Source organism: Leopardus geoffroyi, chromosome A1 (assembly GCF_018350155.1).
Source record: "Leopardus geoffroyi isolate Oge1 chromosome A1, O.geoffroyi_Oge1_pat1.0, whole genome shotgun sequence".
NCBI classification, from domain to species: Eukaryota; Metazoa; Chordata; class Mammalia; order Carnivora; family Felidae; genus Leopardus; species Leopardus geoffroyi.
Window position 1 is genome coordinate 92,141,778 of NC_059326.1, and position 20,727 is coordinate 92,162,504.

At 36.3% G+C, this 20,727-nt stretch overlaps 1 protein-coding gene across 2 annotated transcripts in view; it reads left to right on the plus strand.

Annotated features, from left to right (window-relative positions):
- The window catches only part of YTHDC2 (YTH domain containing 2), a 72,236-nt gene that overhangs the window by 49,542 nt on the left and 1,967 nt on the right, over positions 1-20,727 (plus strand). For both annotated transcript variants that reach the window (XM_045486004.1, XM_045486013.1), the window contains 5 exons: positions 5,741-5,850; positions 7,566-7,858; positions 12,370-12,547; positions 18,455-18,658; positions 19,356-19,538. In XM_045486004.1, the coding sequence (XP_045341960.1) occupies positions 5,741-5,850; positions 7,566-7,858; positions 12,370-12,547; positions 18,455-18,658; positions 19,356-19,538 (968 nt within the window). The remainder of the gene's footprint in view (positions 1-5,740; positions 5,851-7,565; positions 7,859-12,369; positions 12,548-18,454; positions 18,659-19,355; positions 19,539-20,727) is intronic.

Below are 20,727 nucleotides of genomic sequence, written 5' to 3' on the forward strand. Positions count from 1 at the left end.
TCAGTGCAGAGCCCCCTTCAGATCCTCTGTCCTCCTCTCTCTGCCCCTCCCCTACTTGTGCTCTCTCACTCTCTCTCTCTCAAAAATAAATAAACATAGGGGTGCCTGGATGGCGCAGGTGGTTAAGCATACGACTTCAGCTGAGGTCTTGCGGTCCGTGAGTTCGAACCCCGCATCAGGCTCTGTGCTGACAGCTCAGAGCCTGGAGCCTGCTTCAGATTCTGCGTCCCCCTCTCTGTCTGCCCCTACCCTACTCACACTCTGTCTCTGTCTTTCTCTCTCAAAAATAAACATTAAAAAAAAACATTAAAAACAATTCATGAAAGAACTAGCTCTTAGTTTCAGTGATCTTTTCTATTGTGTTTTAGTCTCTTATTTCATTTATTTTTGCTCTGATCTGCATCATTTCTTTCCTTCCACTAACTTTGGGCTTCGTTCTTTTTCTAGTTCCTTTAGGTACAAGGTTAGATTGAGATGTTTGCTGCTTCTTGACTTAGGCGCCTGTATTTCCGTAAACTTGCCTCTTCGAACTGCTTTTGCTGCATCCTGTAGATTTTAGAGCATTGTGTTTCTGTTTTCATTTGTCTTCAGGTATTTTTTTTCCTTTCTTTTTTGATTTCTTCATTGGCCCATTGTTTGTTTGGTAGCCTTTTGCTTAGGCTTTACGTGTTTGTGTTTTTTCCAGTTTATTCTTGTAATTGATTTCTAGTTTTGTACCATTGTGGTCAGAAAGGATGTTTGATATGATATAAGTCTTCCTAAAAATATTGAAACTTGGTTTGTGGACTAACATGCGACCTATCCTGGAAAATGTTTCATGTACACTTGAAAAGAATGTGTGTTCTGCTGTGTTTGGATGGAATATTCTGAATATATCTGTTAAGTGCACCTAGTCTAATGTGTTGAGACCAGTGTTTCCTTATTGGTTTTCTGCCTGGATGATTTGCTATTGCTGGAAGTGGATGCTGTGTTCTGCTACCATTATCGTGTGTGACTGTTAATTTCTCCTTTTACATCTTGTAATACTTGCTTTCTATGTTTCGATGCTTTTGTGTTGGTTGCTTAGATATTTACAATTGTTATATTCTCTTATTTGATTAATCCCTTTATAAGGCTCTTCTTTGTCTCTTCTTCAAGTCTTTGTCTTGAAGTCTGTTTTGCCTGATACAATTATTGGTATTTTAGCTTTCTTTTCAGTTTCTATTTGCATGGACTATCTTTTTCCATCCCTTCACTTTGAGGCCTTCTCTTTCTTTAGGTCTGAAGTGAGTCACTTACAGGTAGCATATTAGATGGATCTTGTTTTTTATCCATTCGGCCACCCTCTGTCTTTGGAGCATTTAGTCCTTTTACATTTAAAGTAATTATCGATAGGTATGTTAGTTGTTAATCATTTTCTGGTTGTTTTTGTAGTTCTTCTCTGTTCCTTTCATCTTTTATTCCCTTCCCTTGTGATTTGATGACTTTCTTTAGTGTTATATTTGGATTCCGTTCTGTTTATTTTTTATGTATCTATTATAGGTTTTTTGTTGTGGCTACCATGAGGTTCATCTATAACAACCTGTGTATACAGCAGTGCATTTTAAATTGGTGGTTAAGTTTGAACACATTCTAAAAGCAATATATTTTTATTCCCTCACCTTACATTTTATTTTTTGACACTGTATTTTATATCTTTTTATTTTATACATCTTCTAAGTAATTAGGGTAGGTAGGTTTTACTATTCTTCTCTTTAACCTTCATACTAGCTTTATAAGTTGTTGACCTACTACCTTTACTGTATGTTTGCTTTCAGCAGTGAGATTGTTTTCTTTCATAATTCTTTTACTTTTAATCACAGCCTTTCCTTTTCTGCTTAAATAAATCCCTATAACATGTCTTATAAGGCCAGTTTAGTGGTCATTAACTCCTTAAGCTTTTGTTTGTCTGGGCAACTTTGTCTTTCCTTCAGTTCTGAAAGATAATTTTGCTGGGTAGAGTATTCTTGGTTATAAGTTTCTTCTTTTCAGTACTTTGACTATATCATGCCCATTCCTCTGGTCTCCAAAGTTTCTGCTGAAAAATCAGCTGGATAACCTTACGGAGTTTCCATTTTATGTAACTCATTGTTTTTTTTCTCTTGCTGCCTTTAAGGTATTCTTTTCTCTTTATCTTTACTTTTTGGGCTTGTAATTATATGTTTGGTGGACCTCTTTGGGTTTATCTTGTTTGGAACTCTTTGTCCTTCCTGGACCTGAATGTTGTTTCCTTCTCCAGTTTAGGGAAGTTTTCATCTGTTGTTTCTTCAAATAAAGTTTCTGCACTTCCCCACTGTCTTTACTGAGACTCATATAATGCAAATGTTAGTATGCTTGACACTCTGCTTGCAGTCCCTTTAATCTATCCTAATTTTTAGAAATTCTTTTCAGTTTGCTGTTCAGCTTGGGTGATTTCTACTACCCTGCCTTCCAGATCGCTGATCCGTTCTGCATCATCTAACTTGATGTTGATTCCCTTTAATTTACTTTTCATTTCAGTTATTATATTTTTCAGCTTTCCCTTCATATGTACCATTTATTAAATAATCTTTATCTTCTTTTTGAAAGCTTGCATATTGTTGTGTATTACATTTGCCATCTTTATTTTTTTTTAAATATTTATTTAAGTAATCACTACATCCAGTGTGGGGCTCGAACTCATAACCCTGAGACCAAGAGTTACCTATCTTTTATTTTTTTTTTTATTTAAAAAAAAATTTTTTTTTTTCAACGTTTATTTATCTTTGGGACAGAGAGAGACAGAGCATGAATGGGGGAGGGGCAGAGAGAGAGGGAGACACAGAAACGGAAGCAGGCTCCAGGCTCTGAGCCATCAGCCCAGAGCCTGACGCGGGGCTCGAACTCACGGACCGTGAGATCAGGACCTGAGCCGAAGTCGGACGCTTAACCGACCAAGCCACCCAGGCGCCCCAGTTCTTTTGTGATTTTAATTAAGAGTTTGCTTCTAGGAATATAGTATATTCTTCTATTCACCTTTTATTAAATTTAGCAATATCTTTTCTTTGGTAAGTTTTACAAAGGTTGGATATATTCTTACGATGATTCTTAAGATTTTGTTGTTGTTCTTGAGTTACTACAGTGAATGGGTTCTCTTTGTGTCATTTTCCTGCTGATCTTCTAGTAAGGAATACTATGTAACAGGGGAGTGTATTTAAAATTTATTTTTTAATGTTTATTTATTTTTGAGAGACAGAGTGAGAGAGGCGGAGGGGCAGAGAGAGGGAGACACAGAATTTGAAGCAGGCTTCAGGCTCTGGGCTGTCAGCACAGAGCCCCAACATGGGGCTTGAACTGTGAGATCATGACCTGAGCCAAAGTTGGACACTTAACTGACTGAGTCACCCAGGTGCCCCCAGGAGAGTATATTGTATTTGCTCTTGCTTTACTAAGCTCTTACTAATCCTTTTGACTTTCTATTAACTTAGAGTACCTTTAAGTGGTAATTTTTAATTTGTTATAAAAATTTATTCCTTTTATTTCTTTTTCATGACTTGGGAAAACCATGTTAATGGCCTGCTTTTTCTTGTTGCATTTTAAAGGTTTAAATTCTAAAGTGATATTGATGATGACAGTAATTTTTGTTTTAATGAAAGTACTTGTATTAAAATAAGGTAGAAGGGGCACCTGGGTGGCTCAGTTGGTTGAGTGTCTGACTCTTGGTTTCGGCTCAGGTCAGGATCTCAGGGTTATGGGATCGAGCCCTGTGTCAGGCTCCGTGTTGAGCATGGAGTCTGCTTAAGATTCTCTCTTCCTCTGACCCTCTCCCCAACTTGCGCATGCTCTCCCTCTCTCTCTTTCTCTCTCTCTCAAATAAAAATAAATAAATAAAAAAGAATTCTTTTGAAATTTAAATTTTTAAAAATACTTATGTATTTTGAGAGGGAGCACATGTGAGTAGGGGAGGGGAGAGAGAGGGAAAGGATAGGGAGAGAGAGAATCCCAAGCAGGCTCTGTCCTCTCAGTGCAGAGCCTGACATGGGGTTGATCTCATGAACTGAGAGGTGATGACCTGAGCCAAAATCAAGAGTCGGATGCTTCACTGACTGAGCCATCCAGTTGCTCCAGAATTGTTCTTTTTTTGAAGTTTTATTTATTTATTTATTTTTTTAATTAAAAAAAAATTTTTTTTTTAAAACGTTTATTTATTTTTGAGACAGAGAGAGACAGAGCATGAACGTGGGAGGGTCAGAGAAAGAGGGAGACACAGAATCTGAAACAGGCTTCAGGCTCTGAGCGGTCAGCGCAAAGCCTAATGCGGGGCTCAAACTCACGGACCGCGAGATCGTGACCTGAGCTGAAGTCGGACGCTTAGCCAACTGAGCCACCCAGGCGCCCCTCTTTTTTTGAAGTTTTAAAACACATTTTGAAATTTATTAAATAGCTTGTGGGCATTTGTTCATATCAAAATTTATTTAGCCTGCTGTTGTAATGTATATATTTTCTTATGGGACTATCATATTTATCATAAGAATAAACCTTCCTTGGACTAAGGAGGACTTACTGCATTGCTCATGTTTTGCTAGCATTTTATTTAAAATTGCTCATTAGTGAGTGTGTTGGGAATATTCATAAATGTTTGTTTGTTTACTTATTTATATCAGGTTTTAGGATTAGTTCAGACTTGTCTCATGCAAGGAATTGGCCATTGTTTGTTTTCTTCAAAGTTTGAGAGACTTGATGAACTGGATTTCTGAGTTTGGTGTTCTTTCAGGACACCTTTGGTTTCTTCCTGAAATAGTCTGGGCTTTCCTACCTCTTGTTCTTTGTTTTGGTAATTTCTTTTTTTTTTTCAGTTTGTTTCGTACAAAAGAATAGATTTCTTTGAATGTTTCAAATTTATTATTTTTTATGGATACTGGATCTTCTTAGATTAAAACAGTTTGTATTAATTTTTATAATCTTATTCTCAGCTCTGATTTTGTATATGGATTTGAGCTTCCTTCTCCCTTTATTAAACTTACCAGAGGGTTGCCTCGTCTTTTCAAGGAACTGGATTATAGTTTTGACTACTGCCATTTTGTTTTATCTAATATATCAGTTTTTTTCCTTCACTGTTTTCTTCACTTTTTTTTCCTTTGGGGTTTATACTGTTTTTCTAAGATGTAGTTATGGGTGTGGTTTCTCCTTTTCTTCTTTTAAATTGAAACCTATGAATTTACATGAGCATTTCTTGTTTTCTTCCCTTTTTAAATTATATTCTTAGTTTTCATCTTTATTCAGTTATTATTTAAAGATTTTGTTTTGATTTTTTTTAAGTTTATTTATTTATTTTGAGAAGGAGGGAGGGAGGGAGAGAGAGAGAGAGAGAGAGAGGGAGAGAATCCCAAACAGGCTCTGCACTCTCAGTGCAGAACTCAAACTCATGAACCATGAAATCATGACCTGAGCTGAAATCATGAGTTGGATGCTTAACAGACTGAGCCACCCAGGTGCTCTTTGTTTTGATTTTTAAGTTATAGTCTTTTTTATTTTGTTGCATTTTGATTAGAGATTATGGAGATTATGCCTTGCTTCCCCCCCCCCCCCCTTTTTTTTTGTAAGTATTGAGACTTAATTTGTGAACTGCTGGCTTTGAAGAGCTCCATACCCAAACTCTTAGTATGGAGCATTTGTGTAAATACACAGTGTCTGTGTTTACTTACTTCTTTTGCTATATGGTGGTAAGAGTTAAATTTTTTCCTTTCAATATGTGTTTGAACAGCGGATGGTGTTCCTAATGACAGTAGTGATAGTGAAATGGAGGACAGAACCACTGCTAATTTGGCAGCTTTGAAACTTGATGAGTGGCTCAATTTCAAACTAGAGCCTGAGGTAAGTTGCTTTTCAGTAGTGTGGTAAGTTTCTTTCATTCTGGTAGTACGAATTGACATACAGCATGATGAAAATTATATCTTTACTATTGAGCCCTTAGTACTTGAGAATATAGTTTGTTTTTCAGTTTTCACAGGGCCCTCATGCATTCTCTGACATACCCCATGGGGTTTATTTTAATAGAGGATTTGAAAAGCCTTGGTGTGGCAGAATCTGAAGCAGGCTCCAGGCTCTGAGTTGTCAGCACAGAGCCCGACACGGGGCTCAAACTCACAAACTGAGATCATGACCTGAGCTGAAGTCCGATGCTTAACCGACTGAGCCACCCAGGTGCCCCAGAAATGCACATTTTTGGTCAATACTATTACTGGGGGAAGAAAAGGAGGAGAATGTGTATTAAGTGGTGAAATCCACTAAATCAGTATTCTGTTACACCAAACAGTTTAAAGACAAGGGAAATGTTGTAATATAATTTCAGATTATATTTCATTTGGCTAAATTAGAGTTTAAAGTTGCTTTGCCATGTTGAAAGTTTGCTGCAATAAGTTTTCACATAAACATTTAGACTTGAACTCTGAGACTAGATACAGCATGATTATTTTGCTTTTAAAATCTGTTCAATAGCTAAAAATTGACAATTTGAAAACTACAACAAAGAAAAAGTTGAAGCAGTGTGATTGTTACATCATTGAACCACTTCTAATTGTCAACTGTTAGTATTAAAAGATCATTCTATATCCTTTTTTTGGGGGGATGTGGTTGGCTGAGCTGTCAGTAATCGACAGCTGGCTAGGTTTAACTTTTTTACTGTCTGTTCATTCATCACTAAAGCCGACAGTTGTCTTACTTCCCTTTTCACCAGCCATTCCCTTCACTGAAACTGTACTTGCCAAGGTCAGCACATGCCCCACATTGTCCAAGCCAGCCTGCCGTCCTTGAATTCATTCTTTCTCTCCTGTTGGGCACTATTTATTGCCCATACCCTTCCTTTCATAATTCTGCCCTTCCCCATTTTTCCTCCTCACCCCTGTCCCAACTTCTTTGTCACAAGTTAACTGTGACATGAATCTTTTCTGATTCTTCTTCTTTCTTCAAAGGTCATTCCTTCTTAGGTTCTTTCACTGACTCTTCTCTATGTGTCTGTGCCTTAAATGTTAGATGTTCTCCACTACTCCAGGCCTTTCTCTGCTTTTTTTATGTCTCTGTACAATCTCCAGGGACTTACCTCTCTGTGTAGATTCAGTAACCACTTATGCACTGATGACTCCCAAGTCTGTCTATATTTTTAGCTTAGGCCTTTCTGTGAACCTTTCTGTGAATCTAGCTGCCTTCTGGGCATCATCATTTGGATGTTCTGTAGGCACTAAAGCACGAATGGAACTAAATGTATTTTTCTTCATTTACTGTGCTGTTACCATTTCCAGTTTTAATCACACTCTGCCACACATTGTTTACCGTCTCTTCCATCGGACTGTTTCATTTGATTTTGTGTCTCTAGTGCCTCCAATATGGTAAATAAGAATTTTTATCTCATTCGGGCAACAAAAAGAATGAAATTAACAGTAAACTACATAAAATGTAATACGTTAGAATACATTAACTCCTTACAAGTTGCAGAGTGTTCTTTGGAAACAGTTGCAGCCTTTAACTAGTAAATGGGTGTCTTGCAAGTAGGGTATACATTTTGCTTGTACCTGTTTGAACTTTCATTACAGGCAGCCAGTTTATTGCTGCAGCTCAGACAGAAGTGGCACAGCTTATTTTTACGCCGAATGAAAGCTCCATCCAAACCTTGGTCTCAAGTTGATGAAGCTACCATAAGAGCAATTATAGCTGTTTTAAGCACTGAGGAACAGTGTGCAGGTTTACAGCAGCCGTCTGGGATAGGCCAGCGGCCAAGGCCTATGTCTTCAGAAGAACTTCCTTTGGCATCATCTTGGAGGTCCAATAATAGCAGGAAAACTTCCGCAGATACTGAATTTTCTGATGAGTCTGCTACTGCAGAAAGGTACATTTATTTTTTTAAAAAAAAATTTTTTTTTTTCAACGTTTATTTATTTTTGGGACAGAGAGAGACATAGCATGAACGGGGGAGGGGCAGAGAGAGAGGGAGACACAGAATCAGAAACAGGCTCCAGGCTCTGAGCCATCAGCCCAGAGCCTGACGCGGGGCTCGAACTCACGGACCACGAGATCGTGACCTGGCTGAAGTCAGACGCTTAACCGACTGCGCCACCCAGGCGCCCCAGAAAGGTACATTTATAACGTTTTATCAAAACGGGGACATTTTCTCCAGGAAAATGAGTTATTTCTCAGAGAATCAGATGTTTTAATAATATTTAAAAATTGCTTAGAGTGTACGTAAAAGGTTACAATACAATGCGAAGAGCGTTTTACTTTTAAAACATAGTTTTTGTAAGTAGTAAGATAATATGAGGGATTTTAAGCTACTGGTATCTGTGAGTCATTTAATAAGGAAATTTTTTATTGGGAAAGACTAAAAATGTTTAATTTCAAGACTTCACAGATTTAGGGTCTGTTAGAAAGATAGCAGTATATTAAAATTCTGTATTTTAGTTGATACATGGCAAGCAACATCTTTCGCATATGTCTTATAGCAAGAAGTATGGGTTATGGCCATTTAAAAGAACAGCCTCTTCACAAGTCTTACCTGGGTATCAGTAGTGCTGACTAGTATTCCTACAGAAGATCAATTATTCATTCACTTTCTTAGTGACACATTGAATGTGTGTTGTTCTTGGTGTAAGAGAGATAGCAGTGTACCAAACAGACAAGAGCTCTTCCTTCAAAGAGTTTTTATTTTATCCAGCAGAGACATATGATACAGAAGTAAACAAATTTACTCTAGTGGCAAAATCTATTACAGTTTAGCCAGGTTCTTCTTTTCTTTCTAACATTTAGCAATTATACATGGTATTTTTATTTACTATATGATTATTATTAATAAGAGAGTTCTTACATTGAATTATTTATCAAAAAACGTATTATGATGATATAATACTGGTTATAATGAATCATTGGCCATGATTCAGAAATATTTGTTGTGTAAAAAAAAACCCATTTGTTAGAATCAAATTTATATTTTATAAGAATCAGAATTTCTTTATATCAGTTTAAAATTTTTTTTACCCTGTTAGAATTGATAATGAACATGACATTCTTGCCTGTGATGCTGGTTTCGGCAGTACTGGTAGAAAGTCTGTGTAGTAAGAATATTTCATTGTTAAAAAGAAAAATAGAACAGTGGAAACATAAAAGATACATGACGTTTACTGTTTTGTAAGGATCGAATGGGGCTGTTTGTACTTTCTTTTGGTCAGATTTGCACATTTGAATGAAGCATAAGGCTTCATTAGGTCAGACTTGAATTACAGAGAAGTAATTCGTACTGGTTTCCAAGTTCTTCACATACTGCATTTGAGGAATAATTCAGTCGTTTGCCAAGAAAACCTTTTCATCATGTGCATTCCTGAATGTTTCTCTCTGATGTAGGCCCTCCTGAGCGATAGAAGAGTGAAAAGCACATTTTCTTCTTAGACACTGCCCACTTTTTGGAAATATCGATCTAAAAGCTTACTTGAAAAATGGTTTAGAATATGGGAACAGATTTCCATAGACATTGCTAGGTGGTAGTGTTATTCCTAGGCCCATCTATAAAAATATGTTAGGTTCGTAGAGACTCTGTGTGTTGTGTATGTATGGGTCTGTGTGTATACATACAGATGTATATACGTGTGTGCCTATATTTTCATATATACACACATGCACACACATTTTTAGGAGAAAGGCTACTTGTTTCTCAATAAAAGTAATACATGCTTATTTAGTAAAATAAATTTAATACAATTAAAATTATAAAGTGTAATATTAGTTACAATTTAGATATTGTTTGTCTTATAAATTCAGTTTTTCACCTGTGATACCATTTTAATTTCCTTACAAGTTGTAGTCTGGCACTCTTCATTCTTACCTGTTGAACAGGGAGATACAGAACTTCATCTACTTTCAGGCTTTTGGTGTTATTGATAGATAATGCCTTGAAGTTGATATATTTGGTGGGGAAAAGAATGAGGAGTCTTAGGAAAATTTATACTTGAAAGGAGAAATTACAGTCTGTGAGATTACTTCTTAGAGAAAAAGTATCTGTAGTTCATGTTTTCACTGTACATTGGCAAGATATATGGTACATAATTTTTTTTTAATGAAACAATTTTTTATTTGTTTTGAGAAAGAGCACAAGCAGGGGAGGGGCAGAAAGAGAGGGAGAGAGAATCCCAAGCAGGCTTCTTTCTGACAGCATGAGCCCGATGTGGGGCTTGAACCCACAAACTGTGAGATCATGACCTGAGCCAAAACCAAGAATTGGACGCTCAACCAACTGAGCCACCCAGGCGCCCTCATAATTTCTTTAAATAAAAACACTTTAGGGTGCCTCAGTTGCTCATTTGGTTAAGCATCCAACTCAGTTACGGCTCAGGTCATGATCTTAATGGTTTGTGAGTTTGAGTCCTGGTTTTACCGTCGTTAAGTTCTTTTGCCTAATTTTCAGGTCTCTGAGGTTCTAGGGTAGGAACGATGGGATTTTAGGGGTTGAATTTAGATAATGCATTGGACATCAATTCATGAAGGAAAAAACCCCTGAAAGGTTGTGTTTTTTTTTTTGTTTTTTTTTTTAACATTTTATTTATTTTTGAGACAGGGAGAGACAGAGCATGAACGGGGGAGGGTCAGAGAGAGAGAGGGAGACACAGACTGAAACAGGCTCCAGGCTCTGAGCTGTCAGCACAGAGCCCGACGCGGGGCTCGAACTCACGGACCGTGAGATCATGACCTGAGCCGAAGTCGGATGCTTAACCGACTGAGCCACCCAGGCGCCCCTGAAAGGTTGTTTTTTATACTTCTTAAGTTGTTGATGATTCAGATGTGCATTCCTTATATATTCTTTTGTTAATACCTTTAGGCTTTAGCTATTTTATTTCATTTGTGAAAGAAATAATCCTGGATTAAAGATACTGATTGAAGCAGGGGTGAATTGTGGGGATTAGCTATTTTAACTTGTCTTGAAGGAAGAGTAATTATTAATTACAAGACTCTCTGGAAGCTTATGAATTATTGAACACATCGTTTTTTGTTTTAAACGCTTATTATAAATATTATTTAACATAGCAAACTAAATGATATACCGTAATGAACTCCATATCCGTATCTAACCAAATATTCTTTGTTCTCTCCTGCTTTTTTTGTTTGTTTACATATTTTATTTTTTTTTTAAAGTTTTGTAAATTTTTTAATTTTTATTTTGAGAGAGAGAGCCAGAGCAGGAGCAGGGGAGGGGCAGAGAGAGACAGAGACACAGAATCCGAAGTAGGCTCCAGGCTCTGAGCTGTCAGCACAGAGCCCAAGGTGGGGCTCAAACTCATGAGCTGTGAGATCGTGACCTGAGCCAAAGTCACTGACTGAGCCACCCAAATGCTTCTGGTTTAGATATTTTAAAATAAATCCCACATATCATGTCATCTTACCCTTCCATATTTAAATATGCATCTCTTAAAAATAGAGGAATTTTTCCTACATAATCGAATTCCAATGATCAGTCCCAGTAAAATGGCTCATGCATTTCTCAGGGCGTCATGTGTCTTGAGTCTCTCGTGATCCAGAGCAGGTCCTCTCGACTTTTTTGAAGAAAGTGGGGTGGTGATACTGTGAGGTGTACCACATTCTGGATTTGTCTGTTTCTTCTTGGCATTATTTGTTGCCATACCATATGTATTTTGTGTAAACTGGCAGTTAGCTCTCACAGCTTGATTAAATCCAGTATTTTGACAGGTATAATTTATAGGTGGTGCTGTGAACTTTACTATTGAATGACTTTAGGACGTACTCAATAATATCTTTTCTTTTTTATGTCTGGTTATTCCACAAAGACATATACTTTTAGAAAAATTATAAAATTCCTGACTGCCAGGAATGTTAAAGACCTCTTTTCCTAAACCATCATACAAGAGGCTAGGAATTTTGTAAGGGAAATCATACTTTGAGTATTTGTTAACATTAAGTTAAGGACTTCTGTAGATCGCTAATAAATATATTTTTACCTCTTTTTGTAAGTGTCCCTTAATGTCCCTGATGGTATTAAACTTCTAAATGTATGAGGGGGCACCTGGGTGGCTCAGTCAGTTAAGCGTCCGACTTCGGCTCAGGTCATGATCTTATGGTTTGTGAGTTCGTGCCCCGTGTCAGGCTCTGTGCTGACAGCTCTGAGCCTGGAACCTGCTTTGGATTCTGTGTGTGTGTCTGTCTCTGCCCCTACCCCACTTGTGCTGTCTTTCTGTCTCTCAAAAATAAAAATTAAAAAAAAATGTAAGAGAAGAATGAAATTCCCTTTTTAAATACTATTCCGTAAATCATAACGCCCCTGAAACTTTGGTTTGAAATGGCGTCTGCTTTCAATCACGAGCTTGTATGTAACTGATCTTTGCTTCCTCCTTCTCACTCAAGAGTATTGATGAAATCTCCATCTCCAGCACTACACCCACCTCAGAAGTACAAAGATAGAGGAATTTTACATCCTAAACGAAGCACTGATGACCGATCGGATCAGTCTTCTGTGAAATCTACAGACAGCAGTAGTTACCCGAGTCCTTGTGCCAGCCCTTCTCCTCCACCCTCAGGAAAGGTAGGGTATACACAAGTTGATCCCTAGCACATCTAATGTTGCAGATTTAAGCAAAATTATAGAACAGTTCTACTTTTCAGTTACTCATCATGGTCTTTGTTCTTGATATAAATTGAATCTGGTAAACTTGAAACACCTTGAGTAAATTTTTTTGTCTTTCTTGCTTGCCAAACATTTCTCGTTGTTACCATCTTGGGATGTTTTAAAACTAATTGATCATTTACTGAGTTATATGCCATAACTCAGCCATCTGTTATTTCCTTTCTGTATTATTAGAACCTTTTTTGTTAAAAAGATGGTCTCAAATTAGTTTTTTTTTCAGTTATTTATTGATTTTTCCAATTCAGTGGTTATATTAAAAAAATACAAGACAGGGTGGGGTTAGGAAGATAGATGTTGGTAGGGAATTGAGAACTATGTATCTTTTAAAAAATTTGTAATACAAATGATTTCAAATGTTTAGAATATGTTACTTTTATTTCTCCTGTTGTTGGTACTGAGTAAGTATTTCGTTAGGGTTATTTAGCTATATGTTGTGTTCTGGTGAGGAAAATATCTGCTGAAACACTCTTGTTAAATAAGAGGAAAATAAAATGTTTTTTGTGGATTTGCATTCTTAGGTTTTGAGGTTTTTATTTTAAAATACCTTTATTTAGATACGCACAGTAAAATTCACCACTTTAAACTGTACAATCCAGTGAATTTTGACAAATGTATATAATTATGTAACTGTATCACAGCCAGGTACAGAACATTCCCATCACCCTTGGATCATGACAACCACTGAACTGAACTGCTCTCTGTCCCTAGAGTTTTGCCTTTTCTGGAATTTGCTGTAAATGGAATCCTATGCGTGTAATTTTTTGTGACTGGCTTATTTCACTTTTGAAATTCATCCAAATTATTCAGTGTATTATTAGTTTATTACTTCTTATTGCTGAATCGTATTCCACTCTTTGGCTCATACTCATAGAATGTTTATCCATTCACCTGTTGATGGACATTTGGATTGTTTCCACTTTTGGGCTGTTGTGAATAAAGCTGCTATAATATTTGAGGGCAAGTCGTTGTGTGTACGTATGGTTTCTATTCTTGGGTAAATACCCAGGAATAGGATTGTTGGGTTGTATGGTTAAGTGTACATTTATCTTTACAAGAAGCTATCCCCACCATTTTCCAAAATGGCTGTACTTTTTTTATTCCCTTCCATCATCTATTAGAGTCCCATTTACTCCATATTCTTGACAATAGTAATCTCTTTACTGTTGGCCATTCTAGTGGGTATATAGTGATCTCCCATTTTGTTTTTAATTTGCACTTCCCTGATGACTAATGATGGTGAGCATCTTTTTATGTGCTTATTTACCATTCCTGAATTTTCTTTGGTGTGGAGTAGCTGTTCAAATTGTTCAACTTTTTTGGTTGTTTATGGGTTGTCTTCTTTATTTAGTAGTAAGATTTAAAAATATATTTCTAGATACAAGTCTTAATTATATATGTTTTGCAACTTTTTCTAATAGGCTGTGCCTGCATATTCATTTTCTTAACAGTGTCTTTTGAAGAGCAAGTGTTTAATTTTGATAAAGTCTACCATATCTATTTTTTTCTATTTTGGTGTCATCTATTTTTCTATTATGGTTCATATTTTTTGTGTTCTAAGACGTCTTTGTTTAACTCAGGATTACAAAGTATTTCTCCTAGAAGTGTGACAGTGAGAGCTCTTATATTTAGGCATATGATCTGTTTTGAGTTAAGTTTTGTTTATAGTATGGGTGGATCAAGGATCATAATTTGGCATTTGCCTATACAATTGTTCTAGCACCATTTGTTGGAAAGATTCTCCTTTTCCCATTGAAATTATCTTGGCATCTTTGTCAAAAATCAATTGACTGTAAATATGTGGTCAATTTATTGGACTGTATCCTGTTTCATTGATCTGTATACTACTTCTCTGTTTTTGCCTTTGCTATGGTAGTTTGATTATAGTAGCTTTATACTAAGTTGAAACCATTTAATTTTTTTCTCCAACTCTTTTGTTCTTTTTAAAAACTGTTTTGGGGGACCTGGGTGGCTGAGTGGGTTAAGTGTCCGACTTTGGTTCAGATCATGATCTCATGGTTTGTGAATTTGAGCCCCACATGAGGCTCTCTGCTGTCAGCACAGAGCCTGCTTCGGATCCTCTGTCCTCCCCTCTCTCTCTGCCCCTCTTCTGCTTGGTCTCCCTCTCTTTCAAAAATACAGAAACATTCAAAAAAATACAGAAACATTCAAAAAAAGTTATTTTGGTATTCAGGTGTTCTAATGGTCTTTCATATAAGCTTTAGAAAATGCTTGTTAATTTCTACAGAAACATATTTTGGTATTGAGTGGAATTGCATTGAATTTGTAGATCAGTTTGAAGAAAATTGATAACAGTTTTTAGTTTTATAATCTATTAAGTGTGGTATATATATGCATTTCTTTTGGTATTCTTTAATTTTTCACAAGTGTTTTGTAAATTTCAGAGTTCAGGTATTATACATTTTTTGTTAAGTTGATCGCTAAATATTTTATATCTTTGATGCTATTTGTAAAATTTTTAATTTCCAGTTGTTCATTGCTATGATTTATAAATACATTTGACCTTTGTATATTTACCCAATATGCCGTGATCTTACTTCATTTATTAATTCTGTTCGCTTTATATGAGATTTCTCAGGACTTTCTACATGGATAACCATTTCATCTATTAATAAAGGTAGTTTCACTTTTTTCCTTTCCAGTATTGATTCTGTTTATTTTTTTTCTTGTCTGTTCTCTCTGGCTAGAACCTCCAGTAAAATGTTTAATAACAGTGTTGAGAACAGACCTTTGAGGGAAAACAACCCCCCCCTCCTAACCCCCATCCCTCATTAAATCTGTCACCACTTATCATAATGTAACTGTGGGATGTTTCTTTTTGGATTTAGTTTGCTGAGAGGGTTTATTAGGAATAAATGTTGAATTATGTTCAGTGCTTTTTTTGTCTTTACATCTGTTGAAATGATAACACAATTTTTTTTCTTCTATTAATAAAGTGGGTTTTGTTGACTGCTTTTCTAATGTTTATACCTCGCAGGATCATGACATATTATGGTGTTAAATATTAATGGATTTGATTTTGCTTAATCAGAACTTCTGTTAAATTTGGGATCTTTGTTCATGAGGGATATTCTATAGTTCTCTTGTGTTATTTTTGTATTGTTTTGGTATCAGGGTAATGCTGGCCTCATAAGATTATTTGGGAAGTTTTCTTTCTACTTCATTTTTGCAAGAGATGCATAGGATTGATATGATTTTTTCCTTAAATGTTTGGTAGAATTCACTACTGTAGCCATTTTTTGACTTTCCCTAGTATATCTTGAATTAGTTTTATGCCACCTCAGGTATAGTTTGAGAACCTTGCAAAAGTGTATTTTTATTTTACCCTTTAGTTCTTTGTGTTACTTGTCTCATACATTTTATTTGTATATTTGTTATACTTGCTGCAGTGTATTGGTTTTTTTTTTACTTCATAGTAAATTATCTTGTACCAAAAGTCAGAAAAATGTGTTTTATATTTACTAAATATTTACCATTTCTTGTGTTCTTTATTCTTTTGTGTTGATGAGGATTTCTATCTTGGATCATATGCTTCTGTCTGGAAACCTTCTTTGAACATTTTCTCTGGTATAGATATTCTGGAAATGAATTCTTTAAGCTTTTGTCTGAAAAACCATTTTTCACTGTTATTTTTGGAAGCTATTTAAAAATTTTTTGTAATGTTTATTCATTTTTTGAGCGAGAGAGACAGACTGTGAGTGGGGGAGGGGCAGAGAGAGAGCGAGGGAGACACAGAATCCAAAGCAGGCTCCAGGCTCTGAGCTGTCAGCACAGAGCCTGACATGGGGCTTGAGCTCACGAACTATGAGATCATGACCTGAGCCAGAGTTGAAAGCTTAACCGACTGAGTCACCCAGGCACCCCAAAAGATGTTTTTACTGTGTATATAATTCTAGGTTGACAGTGGTTTTCTTTTGTTACTGCAAAGATGTCACTCCATTATCTTCTCGCTTACATAGTTTCTGAGGGAGGTTTACTATCATTTTTGTTTCTCTGTATGTAATGTTTCTCTGTATATAATGTATCTTTTTCCTCTACCTGCTTTTAAGATTTTCTCTTTATCACTGGTTTTCAGCAATTTGATTTTGATATGTTTCTATTTGTAGTTTTTTTAAATGTTTTTTCTTATGATGAGAACTTTTTTTAATTTTAATTTTTTTAAGTTTATTTACTTATTTTGAGAGAGAGAGAGAGAGAGAGAAGGGAAGAGGCAGAGAGAGAGAATCCCAAGCAGGCTGTGCACTGTCAGCACAGAGCCCGACATGGGACTTGAAGTAACAAACTGCAATATCATGACCTGAGCTGAAACCAGGAGTCGGAAGTTTAACTGGCTGAAGCACCCAGGTGCCCCGTTTGTAGTTCTTATTTAATCTATGTATTCATAGTTTCCATCAAATATGGAAAAATTAAGATAATTATTTCTTCACGTATTTTTTATGTCTCATCGCTTCCCCCTCCTTTCTGGGACTAGGGATATACAAGTGCAAGACCACTTGATAACTATACCATAGGTCACTGAGGCTGTCTTCATTTTTTTCAATTCTTTTTTGGTTTCTTTGTTTCATTTGAGATGGTTTCTCTGGCTATGTTTTCAAGTTCACTGATGTTTTTATTTGTAGTGTTTCATCTGCTGTGCATTCTTTCTAATGTATTTTTCACTTTAAATATTATATCTCCATCTCTAGAATGCCCTTTGGGCCTTTAAAAAACACTTTCCATTTCTCCTTTAAGGCACATGCGTGTTTACTTTACCTTCTTGAACACAGTGAATATATTTATAATAGCTGCTCTGACATTTTTTTGTCTCCTAATTCCATCATCTGTCAGATGTGAATCTTTTCCTGTTGGTTCATTTTTTCCCTGGTTATGGATCTGTTCTCCTCCGTTTCTTTGCATTCCTTATAATTTCATTTGGCTGCTAGATTTTTGTTGTATTCCTTTAAGTAGTGTCAGACATCTCTCTGGTATACCACTAAGTAAGTGGCAATCAGTTAAATGTTTTTAAGATTTTTCTTTTAAGTGTTATAGCAGGTCCTGAGCAGATTTTATTCTGGTACTAATTTAGTTTCAGTACTAAGGCATGAGCCTTCTGTGGGCTGATGCCCTATGTATTAACAGTTGTTTCCATTCTGGCTGGGGAGAACATCAAATACTCCGAACCCCGTGTGAGCTCCAGGAATTACTTAGTTTACTGCTTTTGTCAGGATCTTTCCCTGGCGTTAAATCATGTTTTCTCACTCACGTGCAGGTCAGTACTTGTCAGAAACTTGTGGGTACCCTTCTTCAGTTCCTTGGGAACTCTCCTTCTGTGCAAATCTCTTATATCCAGCACACTGCTGTGCAAATTCTAACCCTGGCCTCTCAATTCCAGGCTCTCTCTCTGCAGTTCACTGAGACTGCTGGATTCTGTTTCCCTTCCCTGCACTGTTGCCTGGAAGCTGTATCCAGGCGGGAAGCTGGAGCAAATTTTTGCTTTGTTTTCAGCCTTTGAAAGTGTATTAAAATAGTTTCTGAAAATACATTTGGAATATAAATCAAAGTTTATAATCCCAAATCCTTCTTGATAAGAGATTTTGAATGCTCTGAAAATGAGTGCTTGGTTTTGGCTCTGTAACCTCATTCTGAGGGAGCCTTGTGTAGCTTTTCAGGCACAATGGAGCTATTTGCACTTTGTTGGATATTTGGTAAAATACTTTGGTTCATATGTTTATGAAGATGTTATTTAATGGAGCCTATTGATTTTGAAAGGTCAAATTACCTTTCAAGAACTTATGCATTCTTTTATAGGGCTCAAAATCTCCTTCACCAAGACCAAACATGCCTATTCGATACTTCATAATGAAGAGTAGCAATTTGAGAAACCTTGAAATTTCTCAGCAGAAGGGTATCTGGTCTACAACCCCTAGTAATGAGCGGAAGCTAAATCGAGCCTTTTGGGAAAGCAGCATGGTTTACTTGGTATTTTCTGTTCAAGGATCTGGACATTTCCAGGTGAGCCATCCTGAACCAGTAAAATGGGGTTGTTCTGGCTGCAGGTTAGACCACAGAGATTAAAACAAAAACCAAAAACACCCTGCCTTTTTATTGCTTCAGAATGCAAGAATGCATTTTGCTTGACAGAATGAGGAATGTATTGTACCTCTTCAGGGGAATGATAATAGGGATCCCTTTGTTTTCCTTGTCTTACCAGAATCTCTTTAGATAAACCATTTCTCCTTCTGAAGGTAACTTTAGATTTACTGTTTTTCAGGTGGATTAAGAGTAATGCGAAGCTTGACTTTTTTGGTAAAATGTTTATTTAAATAGGCAAGCATGTTAGAATTGACAATCCAGAAACTTGAGTATGTTTCTTAACTCATCTTGACTTGATGTATAATATTTGGAAGTAAAACTTATAGGTTAGAGTATATCCATTTATCATGGAATAAATGTGGGTTTAGGGCTGTTAATACATTATTTAGAAAATATCTGTTCATACTAAAATTATGTTAGAAGGCTAGAAATGTGCTAACACATCTTTTTTATTAAAAAAAAACAACTTCTTTTTGTTTTTGTTAGATATCTGTTGTTTTTATATTACACTTTACCTTAAAATTAAAGAAAAAAAATGGAGAGCTTTCTCTGGTAAATTTTATTCAGACATTTAATATCCTCCTTACCTTTCCCCTTGCCCTCATTTGACCCACAGGGATTTTCTAGGATGTCTTCGGAGATAGGAAGGGAGAAGAGCCAGGACTGGGGCTCCGCTGGACTGGGAGGAGTGTTTAAGGTGGAGTGGGTCCGGAAGGAGAGTCTTCCCTTCCAGTTTGCACACCATCTACTTAACCCCTGGAACGACAACAAGAAGGTCCAGATCAGCAGAGACGGGCAGGTATACGGTGGCCTTTCATATTTGCCTTCCTCTGGTCTCTTGGTTTTGTTTTGCTGCTACGCAGTGGTCCATTTGAGAGGGAGACGTAGGAGTACAAATTGTATATTCTGTGTGCACACGGGAGACGGTGGCTCAGGTTTGTAAAAGAGTTAGTATAAAAACCTGCTCGTACTGGTGTTTGGCAAAGCTCATTGCTTTTTTAACATTTGGTAAATTTGACTTCTCTCCATCATTACGGACAAAGTCTTTCATAAGTTACTTCATGGAGGCTCCTGTTGTCATAGTAACTGAAGCTCTGATCAAAACGGAGTGTAATTCTGAAGTAATCTCACTGAGGGTAAAAACAGCATCTGACATCTTTGTGCCTTTAACTAATGATGCAATATAAAAACAGCCTTTTTATATTTTTGTGACTTGTTTTGTTTCTGTTATGTTTGCTTTGCCTTCATCATTGCTGCTGACATGTATTTTAAGCTGGTTAAGGGGATGGGAATTAACATATATATGGACTGCTGTGCTAGCTGCTTTCCATGAGGTCATTTAATTTAATGCATATTGCTTTATTACTCAATTTTAGGTAGGAGAAATAGGAGAAATTATTCTAAGGTCACACGGCTAATAATCTATTTAAACCAGTGTGGCTCGCTTTAAATCGCCGTATGAAAAGTGTTTGGGTTCTTTTTAAATGCACATCGTATCACAAGAGGACTATAAATGACATTCTTTTCAGTTGTATCAGAATATTTTAATTTTTATTCTATACTAAGGATTTTGAAATAAGCCTAATTCCTAAGATAAGAATATTATATACTCATCATAATTTCTTAACAACCCCCCCAAACATCGAATACGCTAGGTTTCACAGTAAACCTTTGAAAGTTGAAGTGGAGTGGTTTTGGTAAATCTCCATTTAAAAAAAAATTCATGATTTCCACATAGTAAAAAGCTCCAGAAGAACTCCATGGAAATCTCTTTACCGTTTTGTCACAAATAGTTGCTGTATTTGAGGGTTAACTACAATCTTGAAGTCTGGAAGTGAACTTCACAAACCTGAACATAGGTTGCATGATTTTATCATGTTCTGGTAGAAAAATGAAATTCAAAGTACTTCTCTTACATTTCTATCAGCATAGGTTTTGGTGATTAAAAAAAATTCAATCCATTTCCCTTGGTGTTTGTTGTGTGACTT